The sequence below is a fragment of the Aethalodelphis obliquidens genome, unplaced genomic scaffold, assembly GCF_003676395.1.
Source record: "Aethalodelphis obliquidens isolate GAN/ISIS:26980383/991018 unplaced genomic scaffold, ASM367639v1 scaffold30, whole genome shotgun sequence".
Classification (NCBI taxonomy): Eukaryota; Metazoa; Chordata; class Mammalia; order Artiodactyla; family Delphinidae; genus Aethalodelphis; species Aethalodelphis obliquidens.
In genome coordinates this window covers 19,280,846-19,306,669 of record NW_020837974.1, presented here as the reverse complement: position 1 = coordinate 19,306,669, position 25,824 = coordinate 19,280,846, and the positions used below count along the sequence as shown (strand labels likewise).

General features: G+C 37.1%; 1 protein-coding gene across 9 annotated transcripts in view; it reads left to right on the top strand.

The window, feature by feature from the left end:
• TNRC6A (trinucleotide repeat containing adaptor 6A) overlaps positions 1-25,824 on the top strand; it is a 208,240-nt gene that overhangs the window by 117,439 nt on the left and 64,977 nt on the right. For 7 of the 9 annotated variants that reach the window (XM_027126603.1, XM_027126601.1, XM_027126610.1 and 4 more), the window contains 2 exons: positions 15,523-15,610; positions 22,806-22,827. The exons of 1 other annotated variant lie outside the window; for it this stretch is intronic. In XM_027126603.1, coding sequence (XP_026982404.1) covers positions 15,523-15,610; positions 22,806-22,827 — 110 coding nt within the window. Of the gene's footprint in view, positions 1-4,654; positions 4,753-15,522; positions 15,611-22,805; positions 22,828-25,824 lie in introns of those variants that run through there. One more of the 9 variants, XM_027126604.1, reaches the window with a different exon arrangement.

The window sequence follows — 25,824 nt, the reverse complement described above, 5'->3', positions numbered from 1 at the left end:
TTTACTTATAATACCTGATACAATGTAAATACTATGTAAATAGGTGTAAATACAATGTAAATGTTATGTGAACAGTTACCCATGTATGGCAAATTCAGGTTATGCTTTTTGGAACTTTCTGGAATTTTTTTTGATCCTTGGTTGATTGAATCTGTGGATTTGGAACCCGGGATAGAGGGCCAGCTGTATAGTTTAAATGTCATATTAAGGTGGTCTTACTTTTAAAATGAATTGCATACTCTGTGTGAGCTGGGTATGAAGCAGAAATCCTAGCATTTCTACTCTTGTAACTAGGGAAAAGCATTTTGAATTTTAGGCAGTAGTATGTTGTGTGACCATGACTCAGCTGACTTCCCGTTTCAGATGGAATGTTCAAAACAGATTGAAACTTGGTTAAGGAATTTTATACTTTGAACCTTACAAGATATTTTCTGCAAACAGCAATTGATTGGATTTTGTATAATAACAAACAACATTAAACCAAGTCACTTGTTTTGCTATTCTTACTAGTGGTTTTGAGTCAGCCAGCATTTATTGAACAGCTTGCTGCAGTGATATTGAATATTTTTATAATTTTGACATCTGTGTTTTGTTGACTTGGGTCCCTTCTTTCTCTTATTCTTCTGGAGGATCCCCCTAAAACACAAGGAAATAGTGCTGTGTGGTGTGAAATATGCACTAATTTAAAATGTATTTTTAAGCATTACTTTGATAATTGACCATACAAAGGCTGTCAGAGAAATATGTTTTACTTAATATTCTTCTTGTGAATCCCTAGGTGATGTGAGGCATATAAGTGAGAATCTTACCATGTAAAAATAGAAAGGGACATAAAATGTGCATTCTCTACACTGCTGCAGGTTAATCATGCTCAAGCCACAGTTCTGAGCCTGTCACTCACTATTTCTTAGAAACCTCTGCCGCTCCCTAGTGACTCTGGAATTGAAGCCCAAACTCTTGTCTGTGCTAAGCTTATCTGTTTAGCTTTATCCCCTCTACCTTTTGCCCTGTCCTCAGTTCCTCCTTCTCTGAATGTCTCCTTCAAATTCTACCTCAGTTTTTTTTTCTAACAGCTTTATTGAGATTAAATTCACATACCATAAAGTTCAGTCTTTTTTTTTTTTTTTTTGCGGTACGTGGGCCTCTCACTGTTGTGGCCTCTCCCGTTGCGGAGCATGGGCTCCGGACGCGCAGGCTCAGCGGCCATGGCTCACGGGCCCAGCCGCTCCGCAGCATGTGGGATCCTCCCGGACCCGGGCACGAACCCGTGTCCCCTGCATCGGCAGGTGGACTCTCAACCACTGCGCCACCAGGGAAGCCCTAAAGTTCACTCTTTTAAAGTACATGATTCAGTGGTTTAGTATATTTACAGAATTGTGCAATCATCACAACTACCTAATTACAGAACATTTTTTTATCCGCCCCCCCCCAAAAAAAAACCCCATACCCGTTAGCAATCACTCCCCATTCACTCCATCCCCTGGCAACCACTAATCTATATTCTGTATGGATTTGCCTATTCCGGACATTCCATATAAATAGAATCGTATAATATGTGGCCTTTTGTCTTGCTTGTTTCACTTAGCATGTTTTCATAGTTTATACATGTTGTAGCACGTACTTAATTCTTTTTATGGGCAAAAAATATTCCATTGTATAGCTGTACCACATTTTGTTTATCCATTCATCAGTTGATGGGCATTAAGGTTGCTTTCCCTTTTGGGCTATTATGAATAGTGATACTGTGAACATTCATGTGCAAGTGTTTGTGTGGACGTACATTTTCAGTTCTCCTGGGTATGTACTTTGGGGTGGAATTGCTGGGCATATGGTAATTCTATGTTTAACTTTTTGAGAAACTGCCAAACTATTTCCAAAGCAGCTGTACCATTTTACACTTCCACCAGCGGTGTATGAGTATTCCATTTTCTCCACATCCTCACCCACACTTGTTATTGTTCTTCTTGATTATAGTCATTTTAGTGGATGTGGAGTGATATCTTATTGTGCTTTTGATTTGCATTTCCCTAATGACTGATAATACTGAGCATCCTGTCACGTGCTTACTGGCCATTTGTGTGTTTGATTTGGAGAAATGTCTATTCACATCCTCTGCCCATTTTACAGTTGGTTATATTTTTATTGTTGAGTTGTAAGAGTTCTTTATATGTTCTAGATACAAGTCCTTTATTAGATACATGATTTACAAATATTTTCTCCTATTCTGTGGGTTGCCTTTTCACTTTCTTGATGTCCTTTGAAGCACAAAAATTTAAAATTTTGGTATGGCCAATTTGCTGTCTTTACCATTTTTGAGTGTACATTTCAGTGAAATTAAGCACATTCACAATGTTGTGCAACTGTCACTACCAGTGACTCTTTTCATCTTGCAAAACTGAGACTCTGTACCTATTAAACAATAACTCCCCATTCTCTCCTCCCCTCTGCCCTTGGGAAGCACCATTCTACTTTCTGTCTCTATGAATTTAACTGTTATAGGAACCTCTTGAGTGGTTCCTAGAACCACTCGTAATATTTGTCCTTTTGTGACTGGCTTATTTCACTTAGCATAATATTCTCAAGGTTCATACATGTTTTAGAACATTAGCCAATTGATTTTTGTATGTTGATCCTGTATCCTGCAGCTGTGCTGAACCCGTTTTGTGTGTGTGTGTGTGTGTGTGTGTATTCCTTAGGACTTCTATACATAGGACCATATTAATTGTGAATAAAGATAAGTTTTATAATTTCCTTTCCAATCTTGGTGCCTTTTGTTTCTTTTTCTTGCCTAATTTTCCTGACCAGAACCTATAGTAAAATGTTCAATAGGAATGGCAAGACTGAACATCCTTGTCTTGTTTTTAATCTTAGAGGAAGAGCATTCAGTCTTAACCATTAAGTATAATGTGAACTGTGGGCTTTCTGTAGGTGGCCTTTATCAAATTAAGGAAGTTTCCTTCTATTCCTAGTTTGAATGTTTTTATCTTGTCATAAAAGGGTGTTGGATTTTGTCAAATGCTTTTTCTGTGTCTGTTGAGGTCACGTTGGTTTATGCTTTGTTCTGTTAATGTTGTATTACATTGATTTTCATATGTTAAACCAACTTTGCATTCCTGGAATAAATCCCTCTTGGGCAAGGCATATAGTCCTTACTATATGTTGCTAGATTCGATTTATTAGTCTTCTGTTAAGGATTTTTGAGTCTGTGGTCACAAGGGTTATTGATCTGTAGTTTTCCTTTCTTGTGATATCTTTGTCTTTTGGTACCAGGTATGGTCTGGTTTGGAATCTAGAATCCGGGGTCTTGAGCTGTTTGGTTTGGCATCTACCTCATTCTGCATTGTGCATTGATAATTGTTTTTATATATCCAGTTCCACTTTTTCTTTTTATTTTTTTCCCACTTTATTAAGGTATGATTAACAAAATTAATTCCATTTTCTTTTCCCCCCAGCAGTTAGTGCATTGCCCGTGTATGTGTGTGTGTTTTATTGAGATATAATTGACATCTAACTTTGTACAAGTTTAAGGTGTACAGCTTGCTGATTTGAGATATTTATATGCATGTTTACCCTTGAACAACATGGATTTGAACTGTGTGGATTTTTATATGTAGATTTTTTTTTCCCCCACTAAATACATATTACAGTACTACATGATCTGTGGTTGGTTGAATCAGTAGATGTGGAACTGTGGGTTTGGAGGGCCAACTGTAAAGTTATATGCAGATTTTTGACTGCATGTGGTCAGTGCCTCTAACCCCTGCCTTGTTCAAGGGTCTACAGTATTACAATATGATCACCACTGAAGCATTAGCTGACACCGCTATCATGTCACATAATTATCATTTCTTTTTCGTGGTGAGAACATTTAAAATCCAGTCTCTGAGCAACTTTTTTTTTTTTTTTTTTTTTTTTTCGCGGTACGTGGTCCTCTCACTGTTGTGGCCTCTCCCGCTGCGGAGCACAGGCTCCGGACACGCAGGCTCAGCGGCCATGGCTCACGGGCCCAGCCGCTCCGCGGCATGTGGGATCTTCCCGGACCGGGGCACGAACCCGCGTCCCCTGCATCGGCAGGCGGACTCTCTACCACTGCGCCACCAGGGAAGCCCTCTGAGCAACTTTGAAGCATATAACATAGTATTGTTGACTGTAATCACTATTCTGTACATTAGATTTCCAGAACTTATTCTCCTTAGTTTCAGGAGTTGCAGGTTTGTACTGTTTAACAACATCTCCTCAATTCTCCTATCCCCCAGCCCCTGCAAGTTCAGGTTTTTTAGAGTCCACATATAAGTGATAATCATATAGTATTTGTCCTTCTCTGTCTGACTTATTTTACTCAGCATAATGCCCTTAAGGTTCGTCCGTGTTGTTGCAAATGGCAGAATTTTCTTCTTTCTCGAGGCTGAATATTATTCCTTTGTATGTGTATACAACACCTTCTTCATTCATTGATGGACACTTAGGTTGTTTCTATATCTTGTGAATAATGCTGCAATAAACATGGGAGTGCAGATATCTTTTTGATATCCTGTTTTCATTTCTCTTGGATATATACCCAGAAGTGGGATTGCTGGGCCATTAGTAGTTGTATTTTTAGTTTTTTAAGGAACCTCCATACTGTTTTCCATAGTGGCTTCACCAATTTACATTTCCACCAGCAGTGCACAAAGGTTCCCTTTTCTCCATGTCCTCACCGACACTTGCTACACTTGTTACCTCTTGTCTTCTTGATGACAACCATTCTAAGAGGTGAGTCAATTCCATTTTCTACTGTATGCTCTCCTTTCTTTGGTCGCCATCTTCTTTGTGTCCTAACATTAGTTTAGCGCCATATTTTGTACCTAGTTTCTTGTAGCTAATGTTTAGTGTACACTTATGTGCATCTCTTAAGCACTTCCTCTGCATTACCTAATTTAATCTTCACAACAACCCTCTGAGGGAGGTACAGTTTAAGACCTCTTATAAACAAGGAGACGGAGGCTTTAGAGAAATTAAACAAGTTGCTTACACAAGTCGGTAGTGGAGTTGAGATTTAAGCCCACGTCTCTTTGGGATCAGAGCCAGAGCTCTTAACCTCATGCTGTGCTGCCCAGGAAATGCTTGTTTGAATAGATTGGATTTAAACTGGTCCTTAAAGAAGTAGAATGTGGGTAGAAGAGAGTGAAAAGAGTGCATGTTTGGTGGTGGATGGGGTTAGAGTGTTAGTAACAGCAGGGAAGAAGGAATTGGTATTAAATTGGAGTACTAATATAAGTAGAACTGCTTTTTGTCCCCAGAACAGTAATTAGTTCTATTTGGAAGAGTGAGATTAACATCTTAAATAATTAGAAAATGAGCATTGTTTAATTAGAGGTCAAGGGTGAGTTTTATATGAGTTGGAAAGAATTATGAAGGAACTAGTAATTGTTAAGCCTCAAAAGAGGAGTAGATTTAGGAGCGTAGCTTAGCAAACCGGATTTGGGGCCAGCCTTTACCATTGTCTTACACTGTACAGGTCATTTAGAGCTTCCAGTCATTGGTTTCTTTTAGTGTCAAATGGCAATAACATAAATTCTGTGTTTTGGCATTGTGGTTCAAAATGGATGATTTCTTCAGAGCACCTTGTAAACTGTACAGTGCTCCTGTTGCTACGGTGGGGGGTTTCAGTTCTTTTAAAATTCTAATATCACTATCCCCGACCTGCGCTTTTTATTTGAAAATAATTTCAGTCTGAGAGAAATTTTACTAGACAAAAAATTCCTGAAGAGCCTCCATCTGTGTTCCTCAAATGGTGATATTTAACCACCTTTGCTTTCTCATTCTCTTTTTACATGCATAATGGTTTTTTTCCTGAACCATTTGAGAGTAACTTAGAGACGTGATGTCCCTTTACCCCTAAAAACTTAAATATTTATTTCCTAACATACTCAGCCATAAAAAAAGAATGAAATAATGCCATTTGCAGCAACATGGGTGGACCTGTGTTGCTGCAAACAGATTATCATACTAAGTGAAGTTAAGTCAGAGAAAGACAAACATTATATGATATCGCTTATATATGTAATCTAAAAAAATAATACACATCAAGTCATTTACAAAACAAACAGACTCAGACATAGAAAACAAACCTATGGTTACTGAAGGGGAGGGGAGGGAGGGATAAATTAGGGATTTGGGATTAGCAGATACACACTACTATATATAAAATAACAAGGACCTGCTGTATAGCACAGGGAACTATATTCAATATCTTATAGTAACCTATAATGGAAAAGAATCTGAAAAAGAATGTGTGTGTATAAACTGAATCACTGCTGGACACCTGAAACATTGTAAATCAACTATATTTCAATTTAAAAATAAATATTTCCTAAATTCAAAGACATTTTCTTAGTAACTACAGTGCCATTATCAAAATTGGAAAAGTATTATTCAGTACAATCTTAATAGCAAATCTGCAGATCTTACTCAAATTTTGCCAATTGTCTCAGTAATAACTTTTAGAGCAAATTAAAAAAAAAAAACAACTTCCTTCTGGTCAGAGATTCAATCTAGGATACAGGCTGCATTTAGTTTTCAAGTTTGTTTAGTCACCAGTATTCTGGAACAGTTTCTCAGTCTGTCTTTGTTTTTGAAGACCTTGATATTTTTTAAAGAGTACAGGTTAGTTATTTGGTAGAATGTCCCTCGATCTATATTTGTCTGATGTTTCCTCTTGATTAGATTTACATTATGTGTTTTTGGCAGGAACAGCACAGGACTGATGTTGTTTTGCTTATTGCCTCATATAAGGAGGTGCATCATGTCCATTTATCTCATTATTGGTGATGGTAACTTAAACTACTTGGGTAAGTTGAATACCAACTACCTGGTATATGTCAGGTTTCCCCACTGTAAAGTTAGTACTTTCTCTTTGTAATTAATAATTATATTGTTGGGAGTATTTTGAAACTATGTAAATATATTATTTCTCATCAAGATTCTTGCCTGAGTCAATAGATTGCTAAATGGTGATTTTCTAAGTCCATTATTTTTGCTACATTAGTTGACATTCTACTGTATGATCTGTCCCTTTACCCTGTTAATTCATCCATTTATTCATTTATTCATATTAGTAGGGACTCATGGATTCTTCATTTATTCAGTGGGTTGTAATCCTTTACTAGCATTATTTTATTGCTTAGTTTATGAGGCCAGTAGAAGCCCCCTTCAAGCTCAGCCTCCTACTTTTTGAAGAGATCCAGACTATGTATCATCTGTATCTTCACTGATACCTCATCATATCCTATTTTCTTATCTTCTCTTCATTCTTAAGAGGAAGATATGCTGACTTCACTACCGCCTATGCTTCACTACCTGCCTGTGCTTCACTACCTGCCTATGCTTTATGGTTCAAAATCAAATACTATCTAGAAATACACGGTGTTGCCGCCATCCTGTCTTTTGTCCTCTTTTCTCCACATATTTCTATCACAAATAGGTATTTTTATTAGTTTCTGTATGTGTGTGCTTTTAGAATTCCTTTACGCAAATACAAGCACATGGGGGATATATATTCCTATCTCTTTCCCACTTTTAACACAAAAGATAGTATACTGAACCTTAGTTTTTTTCCCCAGTTAACTATATACCTTTCGGATCCTTTCATATCAGAATATGGAGGCCTTCCTTATCTGTTTTACAGCAGTATAGTTATTCCATTTTATGGATGTATCAGTTTTATTTAACTACTTTAGCATTTGCAGGTATAAACTACCTGTGACTGTAAACAAGCTTCTCTTGTGTTACCCCATCTATTATCACCCTCTCTGATACCTTTATTCCTTAACCCCTTTTCTACTTCCAAATAAGTACTAGTCTTCCTTATTTAAAAAAAAAAACTTCAGTTTTATCCTGGTTTTTTTTTTCATATCATGGCTAAATTTTTGAAAATCTGATCATGCTTAACCTCTTTTGCAGCAGTTTGGTTTCCATCTTTACTATCTGGTGAAATTATAGCTTTGAAGGTTACCAGTGACTTCCTGTTGTGGTGCTAGACTGGCTTTGGTGATTAATTTAGGCATAGGAGGACAAGAAGGAGGAAAAAAGAAGAGGCTGACAAGCAGATAGGAAAAGGAGAAGCAGGAAGGCTGGGAGAAAACAATAAATTGTAAGAGAAAAAGTAGGTGAACAACATTTTTTGGCAGAAGATGTGAAATTATTTTCAAAACTAGTTTGTAACATACAGTTGGTTTCTGTGTGAAGGTGAGCTGGCTTGTGGTAGGTTGAGACTGATAGGCTAGTTGGGCCTTATGGAAAGTAGCCCCCTATTTTCTATAATCATTTCTAACAGCAGAGCCTCCATTTAAAAATTTTTGCTTTCTACAATCTGGAGTTGTCATTATCTTGTCTCTCTTTTGTCATTCTTTTATATATATATATATATATATATATATATATATATATTTTTTTTTTTTGTTTTATGTGGGCCTCTCTCTGCTTTGGCCTCTCCCGTTGCGGAGCACAGGATCCGGACGCGCAGGCCCAGCGGCCATGGCCCACGGGCCCAGCTGCTCCACGGCACGTGGGATCCTCCCGGACCAGGGCACGAACCCGCACCCCCTGCATTGGCAGGCGGACTCTCAACCACTGCGTCACAAGGGAAGCCCCATTCTTATTAATACTGTCAACTATTCCAATTTCTTGTGATTATCTTGGATTTATTCTTTGCTATTCATTTCCACTTGCCACCATCATGGTTCAGGACATAACACTTTTACTTGGATTACTGCAACAGTCTTCTCACCCTATTGAGCAAATTTATTTCCTACTTTTACCCAGTGCTTTTCCTCCCTTTTCTATCCCAGTCAACACTGGACCCTGAAATTGCCATGCTAACAGTTCTCCATGCTTTGCTGGTGTCCATGCCCTTCTGTGCTCTCTTGCTTGAAAAAGCCCACCTCTCTTTAGAAATCCTGCCTCTTCTTTAAGACCCAGATCAACTTCTTACTGCTCCATGAAGCTTTGCTTAGCTGTAACAGCTCATATGCATGTCTTATTTTCCTGAACTTGCTTGTGGCCTCTGCCAAATGATTTCTTGTTTCCATATTGCGGGTGTGTTCAGTTGTTGTTCCTACAAAACTGTAGTTTAAAACCATGTATTCTACTTGGGTTCTCCCAGTACACAGCAGACTGCTTGACTTTAGGAATCCCCAGGCACATTCTTATTGATTTATTGATTAAACATTTTGTAGGTTATTATTAAATGATTTTGGATACAGAGAGTCAGATCATCCAGGTACCTTGAGGGTCCGCTTCCTTGCTATCCTGTGGATGTGTACTTTTTTTAATGGGATTTTGTTTTTGTTTTTTTAACAAATGATATAATGATCTGGACCGTGACATTTTTTCAGCTCAGCAGTGTGTCATAGAGATCTTTTCTTTAAGGCCACATTTGTTGAGGGGGTTCCCCAAGACCACCCTCGGGTTTGATGATTCACTAGGAAGGCTCACAGGATTCAGCATGTAGTCATACTCATGGCTGTGAATCATTACAGTGAAAGTATACAAAGCAAAATCCGTAAAGGGAAAAGGCACATTGGACAAAATCCAGAGGAAACTAGGTAGGTATAAGCTCCCAAGATTTCTGTCCCTGTGATGTCACACAGGATGTGCTTAATTTCTCTAGCATCAAATTATGATAACATATGTAAACCTGTCTACCAGGAAAGCTGGTTAGAAATTCAGTGCCTAGGGGTTTTTTTAGGGGCTGGTTATGTAGATACCCTCTGCCTAACGTGTACCAAAATTCCCAACTGCCATAAGAAAAGTAGGCTTTCAGCAAAACTATACTGTTTGTACTAAGCTTACCCATATCAGTTAGGGATTGGTGGGAACCTCCCTGAAATCCAAGTTCCTTGACACCAGCCAGTGGCCAACCTTGCAGTCCTTTCTTAGGATCACAGTCTCAAATCTGCTGTGTTAATAACTCCTTTCTGCACACCATGGAAATCTATAACTCCCCTCCTTTTTTTTTTTAAACTAATGCATAGTATTTCATGGTATGAGTACATTATGATTTGTTTAATTTTTCCCTATTGCTTGGCTTTTAGGCTATTATTTTTCAGTATCTATTTTTGTACATTTCCTTTTGTAGAGGCTTAGATTGAAATTGATGGGTCATAAACATAGTGACATTTAAAAGTTTAATGTTGATAGATATTTCTAAGTTGCTCACCAGAGGTCCTTGCTAGTCCATATCCAACAGCAGTTTACAGGAGTATCCTTTGGAAGTGATTGTTTTTAATGATACTCGTGTTGGGAATGTAGGGAAAACTGACCAAGCATCAGGAAGAGCAGTTCCAGGATGGGCTTTCTAGATCCCAGATCTATCTTGCTGCCATTATGGACACTTGTCTTACCCATTCTCTTCCTGTTCCTAAGACACTTGGTTCACACAGTTATCTGCTTCATCTATCTCTGATCTCCCACCTTGTTGCCTTTAATCATTTGGTTGGAGGCTTGTGATCATTTTGTCTTTTATTATGGAAAATTTCAAACATACACAAAAATAGAACAGAATAAAGAACTTTCACGTACCTATTACCCAGTTTCAGCAATTGTCAACATTTTGTCAATCTTGTTTCATTTTTCTGTTTTCCTTTTTTGGGAAGATGGGGTGGGGACTGGAGTAGTAAAAGCAAATCCTAGACATGATGTTTTTAAAAAACATATTTTTGGTACTAATTTACAAAAATAATGCATGTTCACCATAACATTTTCCATGGGGATATGCTTTTTAAAAAACAATTTCCCCAAACAGTTGGTTCAGTTGTGAGGTTACTCTAGTGTCCTAGTTCAGGAGGGTATTTCCTCATGTCTTTCCTTAAATTTATATAAAGTTATACAAATATACAAACAGACAACTTTAAAAAAATATGGGCTAACACTGTTCACAGTTCTGCAAATTGCTTTTTTTTCATTTAACAATGTTAGGGACATTCCTTCAAATCAATAAACAGATCAACTTTTTTTCAATCCAATATGCTATGCTATTATAAAGCCATTTCTTTATTGATGGACATTCAACTTTTCTGCTTTTCAGCCCTTGTGAACCTTGCAGTGAACCTTCATATGCATATGGCCTTGTGTACTAGTGCTTTATTTCTGTAAGACACATTCTGAAGCATGGGGTGGCTGGATAGATTATGTCTTCCTTCCTTCCTTCATTCCTGCCTCCCCGCCGCGCCCCCACGCAGTATCTTAGTTCCCCAGCCAGGGATTGAACCAGTGGCCCCTGTCGTGGAAGTGCGGATTCTTACCCACTGGTCCGCCAGGGAATTCTCAGATTATGTGTAACTTTAATTTTTAAAACTGTTACCACAATACTTTCCAAAAGGTTATAGTAGTTTTCTACCAGTAATATAAGCAAGAACCTCTTAACTTTCATTTTTGCCAGCACTGGATATTATTATTCTTGAACATTTTTGCCAGTGAAATTAGTATAAAAAAATAGTGTAGCATTATAGTTTTTTGCCTTTATTAGAAAGAAAACTCAGCAATTTATTTAAAAAAATAATATATTGAATTGGCTTTATACTAGGAAATGCAAAGCTTGGTTCAATACTAGAAAATCCATCGATAGAGTTAATCATATCAGTGATCAAAAGACAGAAATTCTGTAACCATTTCAATAGATACAAAAAAGAAATCTAAGAGAATATAGCATGCATTCATGACTGGATCTCCGAGCAAACCAGAAACAGAACAGCCTTTTACTTTTTAAATAGTAAAATTTAATATTAATACTGGAAAATTTTTAATATTTAAGTTTTTGAATACTTACATAGCTCAGAAACTAAAATACTGTATGAAAAGGTTTATACAGTGAGATCTCCCTTCCTCTCAGGCCCCAAATGCTTAGTTCCTTCTGCTTCCTCCCCCACAATTACTATTAGTTTCTTAGGTGTTCTTTTAGAGTCATTTTAGACACATACAGATGAATATGAATACATAGGCTCTCTCACTTTGTACACAAATGGTAGAATACTATGTACTCTGTCATGCACCTTGCATTTTTCATGAGTGTTTTTTTTTAAAAAGACAGGCATTTTTGCTCACTTCTGATAGCTTTTTAGCTACTCTCCTACTTCTCTTTTTTCTTAAAACAAACAAACAAAAAAACCCCACAAAACGATTGAACTCAAGTATGGACTTTACAGCTATTCACTGGTTGTGGTCTAGTTGTTTCTCCCACATTGTCCTCCCACAAACATTCACAAAATAAAAAATACTGAAATTGCTGTCTTAAATATCACCACTGCCTGGTCCCCTCTTGCTAAAACCAGTGGTTGTTTAGTCTTTGTCTTTGAGTCTTTTGCAGTTCTTGCTCCTGATTATACACCCCATGGTTTTTGGAACTCCAATACTTTGTATTTCCTGTAGTACATTGTTCTTAAGTGTTCTTATAAAAGGTGGAAGGAAATAAGAAAAGGATTGTGGAGGCACACAGTCTGGAGAAAAGATAAAAGTGAGAAGATCTATCACTTAACCTATCTAAAGGAAAAGGATTATTCTCTATGGCTTCTGAAAAGAGAGCTAGTACTTTGGGAGGTATTATGGTGTAGGGGAAAGGAAGGACCATGACTTTGAGAACCAAGATTTGAATCCTTACTCCACTGTATACTAGCCGTATGACCTTGGACAAGTCGCTTAACCTTTCTGAGCTTCAGTTTCTTCATCTGTAGAAGGGAAACCTGTCCCTATCGTTTTAAAAAAGTGACAAATGGGAAAATATATTTAAACTGCCCAGCATAGTCACTGTAACATTTTAATCACTCAGAGGTTTGTTCTCATTCCTAGATCCAGAACTTGCATATTTGAGATATTTTGCTACTAACTTTCAAGGGATGAATGATTGCTGACTGGAATGTCGTCTTTGTGGAGCATGTGCAACTTAGCATGTACAACATGGACAACTTAGACCTATCAGATCCATCGACCCTTATTCCTTTTGCTAGATATGGTGAAAGGTAGAATCAAATATCTTATATGACTCTCTACTAGCATTTAAATTCTGAAAGTCGAAGTGTTTAGGTATATTTATATATATTTTTTCCAGTTGGCTTTCTGAAGGAGATGTGGGAAAAGTGTGGTTAGTTGGTGGTGATGACAGTATTGAAGAAGAGAACTTTTTTCTCTTATGCTTCTGGTATCAACTGATACTATAATATTTCCTTGAGGAAATATGGTTCATCTTTTAAGTACTAAAGAGACCATTTTTGGTCAGGAAAACATTTGCTAATGTCATCAAAAAGTCTTCAAAATGAAGTTTGAGAAGGGAGAAGAAAATTCCGGTTAAATAGTAAAGGAACATCCCATAGAGTAAAATTATAGTGATGTAGAACAAGGTTAGAAAAGGACTTGTCTGTAATTCACAGGCAAACACAAAGAACAAATGCTAAAGATTCCTGAGTTTCTGCATAATAAGTGACCCTAAATATCTTGACAAAAGTAGAGTGAATACAGTCTTAGAGATGCCACTGAGAATTGGTGAGAGGGGTTCCTGACTAGGCATTTGAGTTGCTTACTCAAATGTGTTAAGTAAGCATTCTTCATTTAAACCTTACAGAAATGCTAGGAAGTAGGTGCATACGGTAATTTATCCCCAGTTTTAATGAAGAAACTGAGGCTGAAGGAGTTTAAGTATTTGGAGCTAGTAAACAGCTTTGGTTGAGTAACATGACAATGATGTAACTTATTTGCTTTTGTTTACGAATTTATTCTTTCTCTCACATGCTATGGCTATCTCAGCCTTGGCTTCCAGGATTACAGTGAGTGAGCTTGCTCAGTCTCATTACCTCCCTCACACAGAATGCTAGAGAATGAGTCATGATTACAGTTGGCTTGAATCTGTTTTGCTACTCTATTAGCCACATGACAGTGCTGCTTTGAACAAAACGGAATGAAATACAGCAACAGTTATCATCCTCTTCTTCCAACTTCTGATTTTAGCAGTTGTATAGTTAACTTTACTAAATTATCATCAATTTACATAATGTCACTCATTTTGTTTTTCATGGTCTCCCTGCGTCTTCTCTCAGTTTCTTCCATCAGCAAAGCCAACTTAAGTTTTGTGTAATCTCAATGGAGTGCACCTATAGCACCCCTTCTAGTTTTGTATGTATTTGTCTGTGTTTCTCATTTTATCTTCTACTGCATCCCCACTGCCATATGCATTCCAGCCTTAATGAATTATTTACAGTTTCCCAAGTGTCTAGTTCTTGTCCCTTGAACCTTCTCTGCCTGGTATTCATAATGTCCCCCCTGGAAAGCTTCCTCAGGGCAGAGTTAGGTACTTTTTCTTTATGTATTGATTTTCTTTAAGTATCTCGTGATTTTTGGTTGTCTGTTGATATTATGAATGAAGAATTAGGTTCTAGACTCTAGGGTAATTAATGTAGGTAACTTGAGTATGTTTCCTCCATCTTTGTGTAGATTTCATTACCCAGTAGTCCCCTACCTTGAAAGGGTTGGGGGGATGCTGATGGGGAGCCCTGTGTATGTGAAGGGTGTTGATTGTTTTTTTGGATTTAAATGCATTTGCTACCTGTGGCCATGTAGCCATATAGGAATGGAAAGTGGATGGAAAGAGCTGAGTAGTTGTGGCCTTTCTATTCCTTATGCAGTCTTTGCTCTGTGCCTATTTTGCTCAACCAGCTCTAATCTTGGAGCCTCTCTGGAGCTCTACCACAGGATGGCACATACAGCCGTTTAAGACTTCTCTTGTGTTTATTCTTAGGTTGCAGCTTCCTTTGCTCTTGTATATTCATCAGCTCTGAATAGATATAGTACCCTTTTCCCTATCATTTCAGTGAGGGAGAGTAGAAAGGAGGAGACAAATACATTTGCCCATTCATTTTGAAATCCTGAGCCAGAGGTTCTGTTGACAAATTTGAACATTTCTGATTTTAAGAATTGAAACAAACTTACTTAACATTAGTACATTATGGATTGTTTCCCAAGTATTGATAGAATTGTTTAGAATGTTTATAGGATATGAAATTAGTATAATGCTAAAATACAAATCATCTATTTATGAATAAGTTGTGTTCTAAAAATAGGTATAAAGCTTTTTAGAGCAAGGAGAGCTGAAGATACCCCAGATACCTGGTCAGGAGAGGATTGTGGGGAAGGTTCCAGGCATTGCCATTAGCTACTAATTGATAATTGGGGCCAGAAGCAAGGTAACTCTGCTCATGAGATGTTGTTTACATGCTAGAATTGGAGGAAGTTGCTTGTTTCCCAGTGTAAAATTTGCTAACTTTAGGTTGTCTTCCTTGATATAACATTAAGATAAAATCTCTACTACTTGTGGCTTACTAAAGAAAAGTACTGTGCAGTGGCTGTATAGTTAGACTGAGGTTGCAAGTTGTGTTTTATTTCAATGAATGATAAAAGAATAATTTGCCATGTCTTCTGATAAGAGTGAAAATGAATCTATATGCAACATTACTGTTATTAATTCATTTTGGGAAAGTTAATTGCAACTGTGTGGTTCAGGGATTTAGTGCAAGAAGAAGAACAGTTGATGGAAGAAAAGAAAAAGAAAAAAGACGACAAGAAAAAGAAGGAAGCTGCTCAAAAGAAGGTAGTATATGTATAAACTAATTATTTATATTAAGCAGTTTAAACATAGATTAAAAAAGAAAATTACTCTTATCGGATTATGTAAAGCATTTGATTTAATGTTTTAACTTCAGTGGAGATTCATTTTAATATTTAATGTCTTTGAATATGCATTAACAGTAACTTGTTAAGTGTGTACAATTTAATGCATAGTTATTTGATTTTGCCAATAATTTTTCTCGAAGGTAAGTGCTTTGCATAGGTCTTTATTTTTCGATTAGGTGCTCCTAGGTTTTCATAATACATCATTTTATAGTCAGAAGAGCGTGGCATTTGTAGCTGCATAGAGAGGCTTTGAAAGCAGGCTCTCCCACATAGCGTACAGAACAGTGTGGCCATCAACTTTATTTAGCCTCTCTGGGCCTTAGTTTCCTTATGTTTTGTAAAATGAGAGTTGAATAAAATAAGATAATGTAATACATACACATAATAGAAAATAAAGTAATAAAGGAAATAGTAATAAACATAATAGGAAACAAAGTGTCAATTTCCTTTTCTCTTTTTATTTAGTACCTGGGCTGATTTTTTTAATTTGAAGGTTATGTTAAGATATTTAAAAATAAGCCTAAGACATAATTGCTGCAAAAGATCTTTAACCAATACATTAATCAAAAACTGTAATCAAAGCAACACAAATTGCAGAAAAATAAAAGATGCCTGTAAAGATTTTTCCAAATTAATACTAGAGGCTGATGACAGTTAACTGAGCTAGGCACTCATCTCCTGCTACATCAACGTTTCAGGGACCTTAAAAATGTTCTAAAAGACCCAGTGACGTTACTGTTCCATTTCTGTATTCTAATGAAAAGTTATGATTTTAATTTTTAATATATACCTTTTTTGTGCTAGGAACTGGATATAGACTAGAGCAACATCGTTATCTCCACACTATTTAGTAGGGAAAAACAGGATACAAAACTATGGCAGGTAGGGATCTGTTGAAGCACAGAGAGAAGTGCTTAACTCAGCCTGAAATGGGGTAGAGGGACAGGGAAGTTTTCTTAGAATAGAAATTAGCCAAGTGAATAAGGAGCAGAATGGAAAATGATTCCAGCAGTATAAACTGAGAATTAAGTGTCTGTAGCCTGTATGTGTTAAAGTATGGGTTTTGATTGCAGGGGGTGGTGGTGGGAAGGAGCCAAGTGTAGAAGTGTCGGGGTGAGACTGGAGGGGCTGGTCATAGCTGTTGGCATTTCTCCCATTTTGGCCATCGGGTGTTGGGGAAAACACCAAAGACATTTTAGTAGAGTGACATAAAAGTTTGTATTTTAAAATTGTATTTAGAACCTTGGCCAGTTGTGGAATTGGATTGGAAGGGGTAGAAACTAGAGACTGAGATATTGGTGAAGGGACTATTAAAAGAATCCATAGAATTTGTTGAAAGGATATGAAGGGAGAGTAACCTGGATTGACTTTTAGGTTCCAGAGTGAGTGGCTGAGTACATTTTGGGAGCAGTTAACCAGGTTAGGGGATACACAGAAAGGGGAAAAGAAATATAATTCAGTTCTGAACTTGCAGGGTTTAGGGTGTGATGAAGCGAGTAAACTGGGGAAGAGCAGAGTACAGAGCACTGTGGAGGATTAAGAGTGATGAGGATGAGTTGACTTAATAGGTGACCCTTGTTGTCAGCCGTTTGTTAACTCGAGTGATGGGAAGAGATGCATTGGTAATTGTCATAGGGTTTGGAATAGACTCCTACTATAGCGTTTTGGCATTGATAATGCCTTAGGCCTCTGTTTCATTTGTACAACATAATGATTCAATATTTGTGTATGTATTGTGAAATGATCACCCCAGTAAATCTGGTTAATCATATCCATACCTAATTGGAGAATTTTTTTTCTTGTAATGAGAACTTTTAAAATTTTAAATATTGTATTTTTAAATATGTAATGTGAGTATAATTTTTAAGTTGTAACATATACAAATAAATGACTCTAATTGTTAAAGTTTACCTTTATATTCTTTATAACCAAATCTAAATCACCAAGGCAGTGTCTTTAACACACGAATGATGATTTTCGTGGCATTTGGCCCCTCACAAAATATGAAGTGAGTTCTTCATACTGTTTACCACTCCATCCCTGCCTCACTCACTGTAGGGTTCCAGGCTCTCACCCCAACTGTGTCCCACTGGAACCATCATCAGAGATACGGTTCCATAGCCATTAGAGAGATGGGGAGGGTTTTTTTTTCCCCCCTTTCTTTTGTCAGATCTTCAGCATTAATAGGGATTTCTATGTATCCTATAGAAAAAGTAATATCTAGTGATTGAACACAATATAAAGGAATATTTAATATCTCTAATAAATGTTAAGCTTAGAAGACTAATGCCACTGTAAATAAGACTGTTCTCTGAATTCTAGATAACCAGCTTACAACTGAATTTGAATACAACCCATTGGTGAAATGAGGACAGCTGGTATTTCTGTAGGCTGTTACCAAATAGCTCTTTAAAAACAAAATAAAAGGAAAAATATCCCAAGTTGGCACACTTATAGCCCATATGATATATTGTGAGTCACAGGAGTTTTAAGATAAGTTTCCTGGAGCTTGTCTTTTGTCTGTCGTAGGAGCCAGCAGGTGTATCCAGGTAGGTGACAGAGATCTCCATAAGCTAGGGAGACAGGCCCATTTATATAAATGTTGAAACATGAATTCACTATGGTAAAAACAATCTGTTTTATGTAATCTATGCACACTTTGAAAAAAACTATATATTTTTGTTTCTGAAAAGACTTCAGATGCTGTTTTAATCCATTCATTTTATATATAAGGAACCCAAGCATTAAAATGAGTTAAGTGTCACCATCAGGGTGACAGAACAGGAATAGAATTGAAATCTTCTTATTCCCCTAGGTTTTCCAAAACTCGGTGCTATGGCTTTATCCTTTTGGTACAGAACATTATCTTATACTTTTACTTTATTTTTCACCAACTAAAGGTGAACTTTAAAGCTGGAGATAATATGGTGGTTTTTATAAGGCATTTAATAAGTCTTTATGCCATGAATACAGAGAACAGATTTAACAGTCCCTAACTGCGGTCTTTTAAAGAAATTTAAATTCAGACCAGAGTTAATTTCTATTTCAAATAAAAAACTAGATATACAACTCCTTATATAAACAATTAGACACCAAACAAAGCTCACTGCACTATTTGTACTATGATAGTTTTTCTAATTTTGTCTGCTAAATATCAATTTAAATATTTAAATTCCTTAAAAAATCTCTGACACAAAATTACATGGTTTTTATTTTATTTCAGTTCCATACATCTCTAGTTAATAATAGAAATCAATGGATGATTTTTTATTTTTTGAAAAGCCTTCTATTTCACATCTAAGAATTATGGCTATTTGCTTACCTTCTGATTCTAGGCTCAGAAAATAATTTGATATAGCACAGGAATGTAGTTTCTGTACTTAAGAAAAGGGTAACAATAGTAGTAGTAGGTTGTTATCATGGATTTATCTCTAGGTTCTGTTTTTAGAAGAAATTTCTAGATGGAATCTTGAGGGAAATGTAGTGAGGAGGAAAAAGGAGGATGAGAAATAGGTTAATTATAGAGGGATCATTTAGTATAAACTTTACTTTAAACATGTAATTGTAGTTCCTAGAAAGCATATAATGGTTGAGGGTTGGAAGGAGGCACCAACACAAATTGGGATCTTTCGGTTGAGAATGTTTAAAAGTCAGTGTTCATGGATATTTTTGTTATTGTGTTAAAAGCTTGAAGGGATTTTTATAAAAGGCTTTGTGGATTTAAATGTACTCATTTCGAGCTTAAATTAGACTTATGTTGTAGAAAACTTCCAATTTCATTCCTCCTTTTTGGAAATTTTAGTATTTACTAGTTATGTCTCCCAAAGGCTGTTTTGTTCTGAGACTAGAGACCATATTCATCAGTCTAAGTAGCAAATTTTCTCAGTAACCTAAGTGGTAATATAACCAGGCCTGGAGCATTGTACTCATCAAGGGCAGTTAGGTATTGTCTTTACAGTCCTGGCCCTTATTTAAGCTTACTCTTCTCTTCTTTTTTTAAAAATATAATTCAGCAGACCTGGGTTCTAGACAGTGTGCTGGTTGCTGAGAAATCACAGAAAAGATCTCTAACCAGTAATTATCTCATTTAAAATAAGTGAATCAAACTATTAATTCTTTAGTCCTTGTTTTAGTTTCTAATACCTGGCACTGTTAAGACATTTTAGATGATTAGAAAAAGAGGAAAAAAGTAGGACCTGGGAGCTGGGAGTGAGTTTGAGTCAAGTTTGTCAGAGGAAGGAGCCAAAGCATGGGTGAGTAGGGCACTAGGGAATATCTGTTGAATGCTTTCTGTATGCTAGGCACTGTCCTAAGCGTGCTCTCTTTTTTTTTTCCCCTAAGCTCTTTATATGAGTTCAATCCTTTTAGCCTCACAACAACTCTGAGGTAGGTGTTTTTGTTCCTGTCTTATAGATGAGGAAACCAAGCTTTAGAGAAGTTAACTAATTCTGACCAAGGTCACACTGTAAATGGTGGGGCCAGGAGTCAAAGCCAGGCAGTCTGGCTTCAGACTCTGAGCTCTTAACCACTGAGGTGTACTTAGGGGTCGAGGAGCTGGGACAAGTGGTGCAGAGCCTGACAGAAACAAAGCACCTGGCAAGGACCTGGCATGGGTGTGTCTGCCACTTGTCTGATGCCTTCACTAATAAACTGAGGCAATGGTGATAATTGCTTGTGGAATCACAGCTCAGGTTTTTAAGAAAAAAATATTCAAAATAGAAATACTTTTGCTTCTCAGTTTGCCAGAATCCTTTAATTCTGTTGTACAAGATCCACAGTGATACCTCACGTTTGAATAGTATTATTTATCCAGAAAAGATCTTTTTATATTTTACTTGAGCCCTATAATAGCCCTGAAAAGGTAAGCAGAACAGTTTTTTTTTCTCCTTCTCCATTTGAGGGATTAGGAAACTGAGACCCAGAGGGTTTAAATGACAAGGTCATTTAAAAGTAAGACAAAACAAACAAAAAAAAACAGTTGAAGTTAATTTTAATATATTTTATATAACCCAGTATATCCAAAATATTACTATTTCAACATGTAGTCAGTATAAAATATTATCAATGAATTATTTACCTTTTTAAAAAATACTGAATAATAGAAATCTGGTATGTATTTTGTGCATATCACTTCACACTAGCTCTGTTTCAGTGGTCAGTAAACACATGGGATAGTGGCCACCATTTTGAACAGTGCAGACAAATATTCTTAAAATCACTGACCCCACTTGGAAAATTCTCTTTTTAATAGTTTGAGTAATATACAAGTTCCCTGGACCAACCAACAAAAACCTATTTGAACGAAATGGGACTCTTTCAGTTCCATTTCCTCCTAATCGGGAGCTCTTGGGTTCTATTACTTATATTCTTTCACTATATTAGTTGGTGTTCTGATGGGTGTCCTTCAGACACTCCTTTGAGTGTCCCCTGGTGCTGTTCTCTGTAGATGACACAATACTGAATGAGGTGGATCATTGTTCTCAAGCAACATGAAGGTTTCTTTCCCAAAGGAGTTGGCCTAGTAGATATCCTTTCTGCTGTAAGGCCTAGAAGAGCAACACTGTATATCTTGGGGTTTAGTAATGTGGTCATGGTTTCTATGTACTGTAGCCTAGTTTCCTTTGGAAGTAAACTGTGGAAGAGACCAGGTGAGTTAAACAAAAAAACCCAAAACAGCGCACAAAACAACACACAATCTGTTTTCAACATGCAGAATAATTTCCGTGTTTATTTTTTGGGTTTCAGAAAATTATGTTATCTTATAGCTTGACATGGTGCTTGTAATACTTGGAAGTATTCAGATACTGAGTTCTCTCTAATAAGACTATTTTTCTATTACCAGATTTTAAAAACAATTTCTTCCAGAAATAAATGAAGTGTTCAAGCTAGTTGACTGGTCTTTTGCCATTGTCCTTCCATCAATTTTTTTTTTTTTTTAATTTTCGATCCATATAAAGTAAAAGATGGGCCTCCATTATTTTATGTGTCACTAGTGCTCTAAAACTTGGTAAAGTACTTCAGTGCCTAGATGGACTCTGGCTCTCCGGGGAAAGATTAATGTTTGGCTTCAGTATTATGGTAATTGCCATATAGTTCTTTACCATATAGTTCTATAATGATATAATTTTTAAAATGGTGTTTTTGGTAACAATTTAATATGACTAAGCAAAATGAATTATCCTGCCCTATGACAGTTAAGAAAAGCTTTATCTTCATTTAGAAGCAATGCCTGGTTATCCAGTTACTAATTATTCAATCTTCCCTCACCTCCCTGCCTATCCTTGTATCTTTTTCTTTTAGGATTCCCACACAGTTGGGCATAATCAAAAAGTTGATTTTCACTTGTGGCCCTTGTCTGTAATCAGTTCTTCTTGAGGCCCTTGAAGTTTGAGCCAGCCACCTTGAGGCAGTCCTACTGTCCTCAAGCCCCTCTCCCTGTTGTGTCAGAGACAGTGGAAGAAGGGGCAGGCATGGGAAGCAGGGCCCATGTCAGCTTAACTTCAGAATACAGTCATTTTAATTGAATTGTCAGATGTGTCAGAAGTGACAAATGTTTCAAAATTTTTCCCACCCAAAAATACTTAAAAGTTCACCATGTTTAACTGTAGCAGCCTAACTTCCAGGAGTTAAATGTATTAACTAATTTGGCCAAAGAAGCTTTATGCAGCTTTTCTTCCAGAAAACTTAATTCATGTTTTATCATGTGATACAAGAAAATTTGAAGCCCTTTAAACATTTGAAAAACTCATTAGATCCATTAAAGGTAAAGGTGACAGTTATATAATTTTAAAACTAAATGAAGAGAAGTTCCATTTATCATTATTATTATTATACTGTCATACAATGGTGTCTTTTCTGCTTTGTGACTAAAGCATTTCCAGAATTTTTTTTTACTAATAAACATTGTGTCAGGGACAATGGGGCACATCTGTGGGAAAAGCATGCTTTTTTTGCATATCTTTTCCTATGTAGTTCATCTAAGTGACAAATTCCTTATTTAATAAAAATGTGTATGTCTTATGTAATAGTAATATATGAGCATTTTATCATAACAATCCATTTCTTTCAGTTTCATATTTACATTGTTTTTTGTTTGTTTGTTTTTATTTTAGGCCACTGAACAAAAAATCAAAGGTACGTTGTTTAAAGCTATTTTTTATTCTTTTTTTCATTAAAGGAAGGTTGTTGATATGCATTTTTATTCACCTCCAGGATGGGAGAGAGAAGAGCATGAAAGGAACAGGGGGTGGGGACAGACTTCTTCAGTGACATCACCGTGGAGTCATCTTTTGGGGTTTATGATTTATTGTAGTATATATTAATTACCACCTTAAAAATATAGTTTCGAGACCTACCTTACATTTATCTCGTAGAATAAACACCACTTCCTAACATACTTCCTTGATTGGAGTCTTTGAGCACATGTGCCTTTCCTTCAGTCTTCCATCTAAAAGTCTTCTTGTCTGGAGCTACCTCTAGGACTTTATTCCTTGTTCTCTGTATAATATTGTCCCCCACTCCTTCCTGTAGGCAGACTGACATCCATTCTATATTATCACTGAGAATAGTAGATTGCTAACATTATGGTTAGGTTGAACAGCCCCCAGTACATGCCAAGCAAAAGACTTCAGGGTGGTAAAGAAACAGGAACCTAATTCCTCTCAGATCCTGAATCAGGAATTCTTCACCTTCCCAGGAGTTGACTACCTGTAATGAAAGGTGTAGGGCTCTCTGATGCTGAACTTGTTAGGCCTAAAGATTCTGAATTTTTACGTAAGCTATACCAAAAGTATAATCTCTGCATTTGGCTGATACTGCACTCAAAACTGCTTGTTTTTATTAGAGGTTAAGGTAAGGCATTGCTTTTTTTAAAATAAATTTATTATATTTTTATTTTTGGCTGCGTTGGGTTTTCGTTGCTGCGTGCAAGCTTTCTCTAGTTGCGGCGAGCAGGGGCTACTCTTCATTGTGGTGCGTGGGCTACTCTTCGTTGCGGTGGCTTCTCTTGTTGCGGAGCACGGGCTCTAGGTGCGTGGGCTTTGGTAGTTGTGATGTGCGGGCTCAGTAGTTGTGGCTCGCGGGCTCTAGAGCGCAGGCTCAGCAGTTGTGGCGCATGGGCTTAATTGCTCAGCAGCATGTGGGATCTTCCCGGACCAGGGCTTGAACCTGTGTCCCCTGCATTGTCAGGTGGATTCTTAACCACTGTGCCACCAGGGAAGTCCAAGGCATTGCTTAAGGTAACATTTTTAGGTGCAGTTGTATGAGAGTGAACAAGAACAGATAAGGAAGACCTTTTTGAGGTTGTGAGTCTTAAAGATGAGACAGCCGGTCAAAGAAAGAATGAAATGGCAGAGGGATCAGCATGATTGAAGGCACAGAGACAAGACATAATGTGATGTTATGTGCATTGGTGGTATTCCAAGAGCATTAAATACCTAGTGATAAGTGGTCAGGGTTGAAGGGTTTTTTGAAGGAGGTAGGCAGGGGCCAGGTCAGAGAGGGCCTTATATGCTAAATGTACTCAAGGAGCCACTGAAGAGCTTAAGAAGATGGTGACATCATTTGTTTTTTCATTCTTTTAAATCTAGCAATTACTTACATGGAAAGTTTTGGTTGAAAGATGGGCAGGGATTTGAAAGATGGAGCTAACAGAAAAAAGACACTGGGCAGAAGAGGCAGGTGGACAAGAAGAGGGAATATTCAGAGAATGAGTATAGGGGTGTTAAAGGGAAGGGGCCGAATATAGGCATAGAGGTAGGGGGAACCAGAGGACGGACTTCATGCTGCCTAAAGAGTGGAGAGCTAGCAAAGGTTCTTGCATTTAGAGGTCATGGTCTTAAGCTATGCTTTAAGAACATTTCTGTCAGTTGTGTCTAGTGTCACCAAAAAGGAGCAGTACCAGAGAGAGAAGAGAAGGAATAGGGTAATGAGGATTTGAACTGAGGTCTTGACAGTAGAGGTAGGAGATGGATGACAGGTGTTTGAGATGTAATTGACAGGATTGGCAACTGGTGAGATCAGAAGGTGATATTGTGGCTTTGAATTTGGATGTCTAAGAAAGTTACAGGGATGTGGAATGATGTAGGGAGTAGCACTGCCAAATTAATTCAGTAGGAACGTGGGGAATTCCCTGGCAGTCCAGTGGTTAGGACTCTGAGCTTCCAGTGCAGGGGCCACAGGTTCCATTACTGGTTGGGAAACTAAGGTCCTGCAAGCCTTGTGGCGTGGCCCCCCCCAAAAAAAATTTTAGTAGGAACATGACCAAATTAATTTTCTTAAAATTCCACTTTTCTCACACCACTCGCCTGGATAGGAATGTTAAGTTGTTCCTTGTTGCTTTGCTTCAAAACCAAACTCCTGGTTGACTTTCAAGTCCTGCTTTAATCTGACCTCCCATGATCTAACCAACTTGTTTCCCATCACTCCTTTATACTTTTCAGATCATTCTTATCTTTTTCATGTTCATTCCTGTTTGTTTCTTTTTGATCCCATTTCTTAGCCAAGGATGCCTTTCAGCTTTTCTAACGCTCTCAGAACTCATCTAGTGGATCTCTCTAACTGCCCTTGATCCTTCCCTTTCCATTTTCTTAGGATGTTGTGATGTGTATTAAGCTTGGGGCACTCACTATTCTATCTTAGATTTTTGACTGGTCCATGGATATTTGTTTCTTCAGACATGACCTTTGAGTACCTACTGTTTACATCCTTTCCAAATGTAAGTCATTCTTTTACATCCATACATAAAACATGAACATGTTTGAATCTTTTTTTTAGATTTTCCACAATTCTGAGAATGTTAGGCTGAGTATGTGAAAGTCACTTCAAAATGCTTTATGTTGTTTTGCCAACTATTTTACTCACTTCATCCTTCTTTTGATGGCAGCTCCCTTCATACTTGGTCACGCTTATTCTGATTCATGAAAATGTATTTATTTTCGTGGTGTGTACAATATATGGTGTTTATGGCAGTGATTAGATTATAAATTTAGGAGGCTTGTGGTATGAGTTTGGCTCACACCGTTGTTTTTTTTACTAAACTTTATTTTGGAATAATTTATGACTTACTGAAAAGTTGAAAAGATAGTACAGAGTTTCCATATAGACCTCACCTAGTTCCCCATTATTAACATC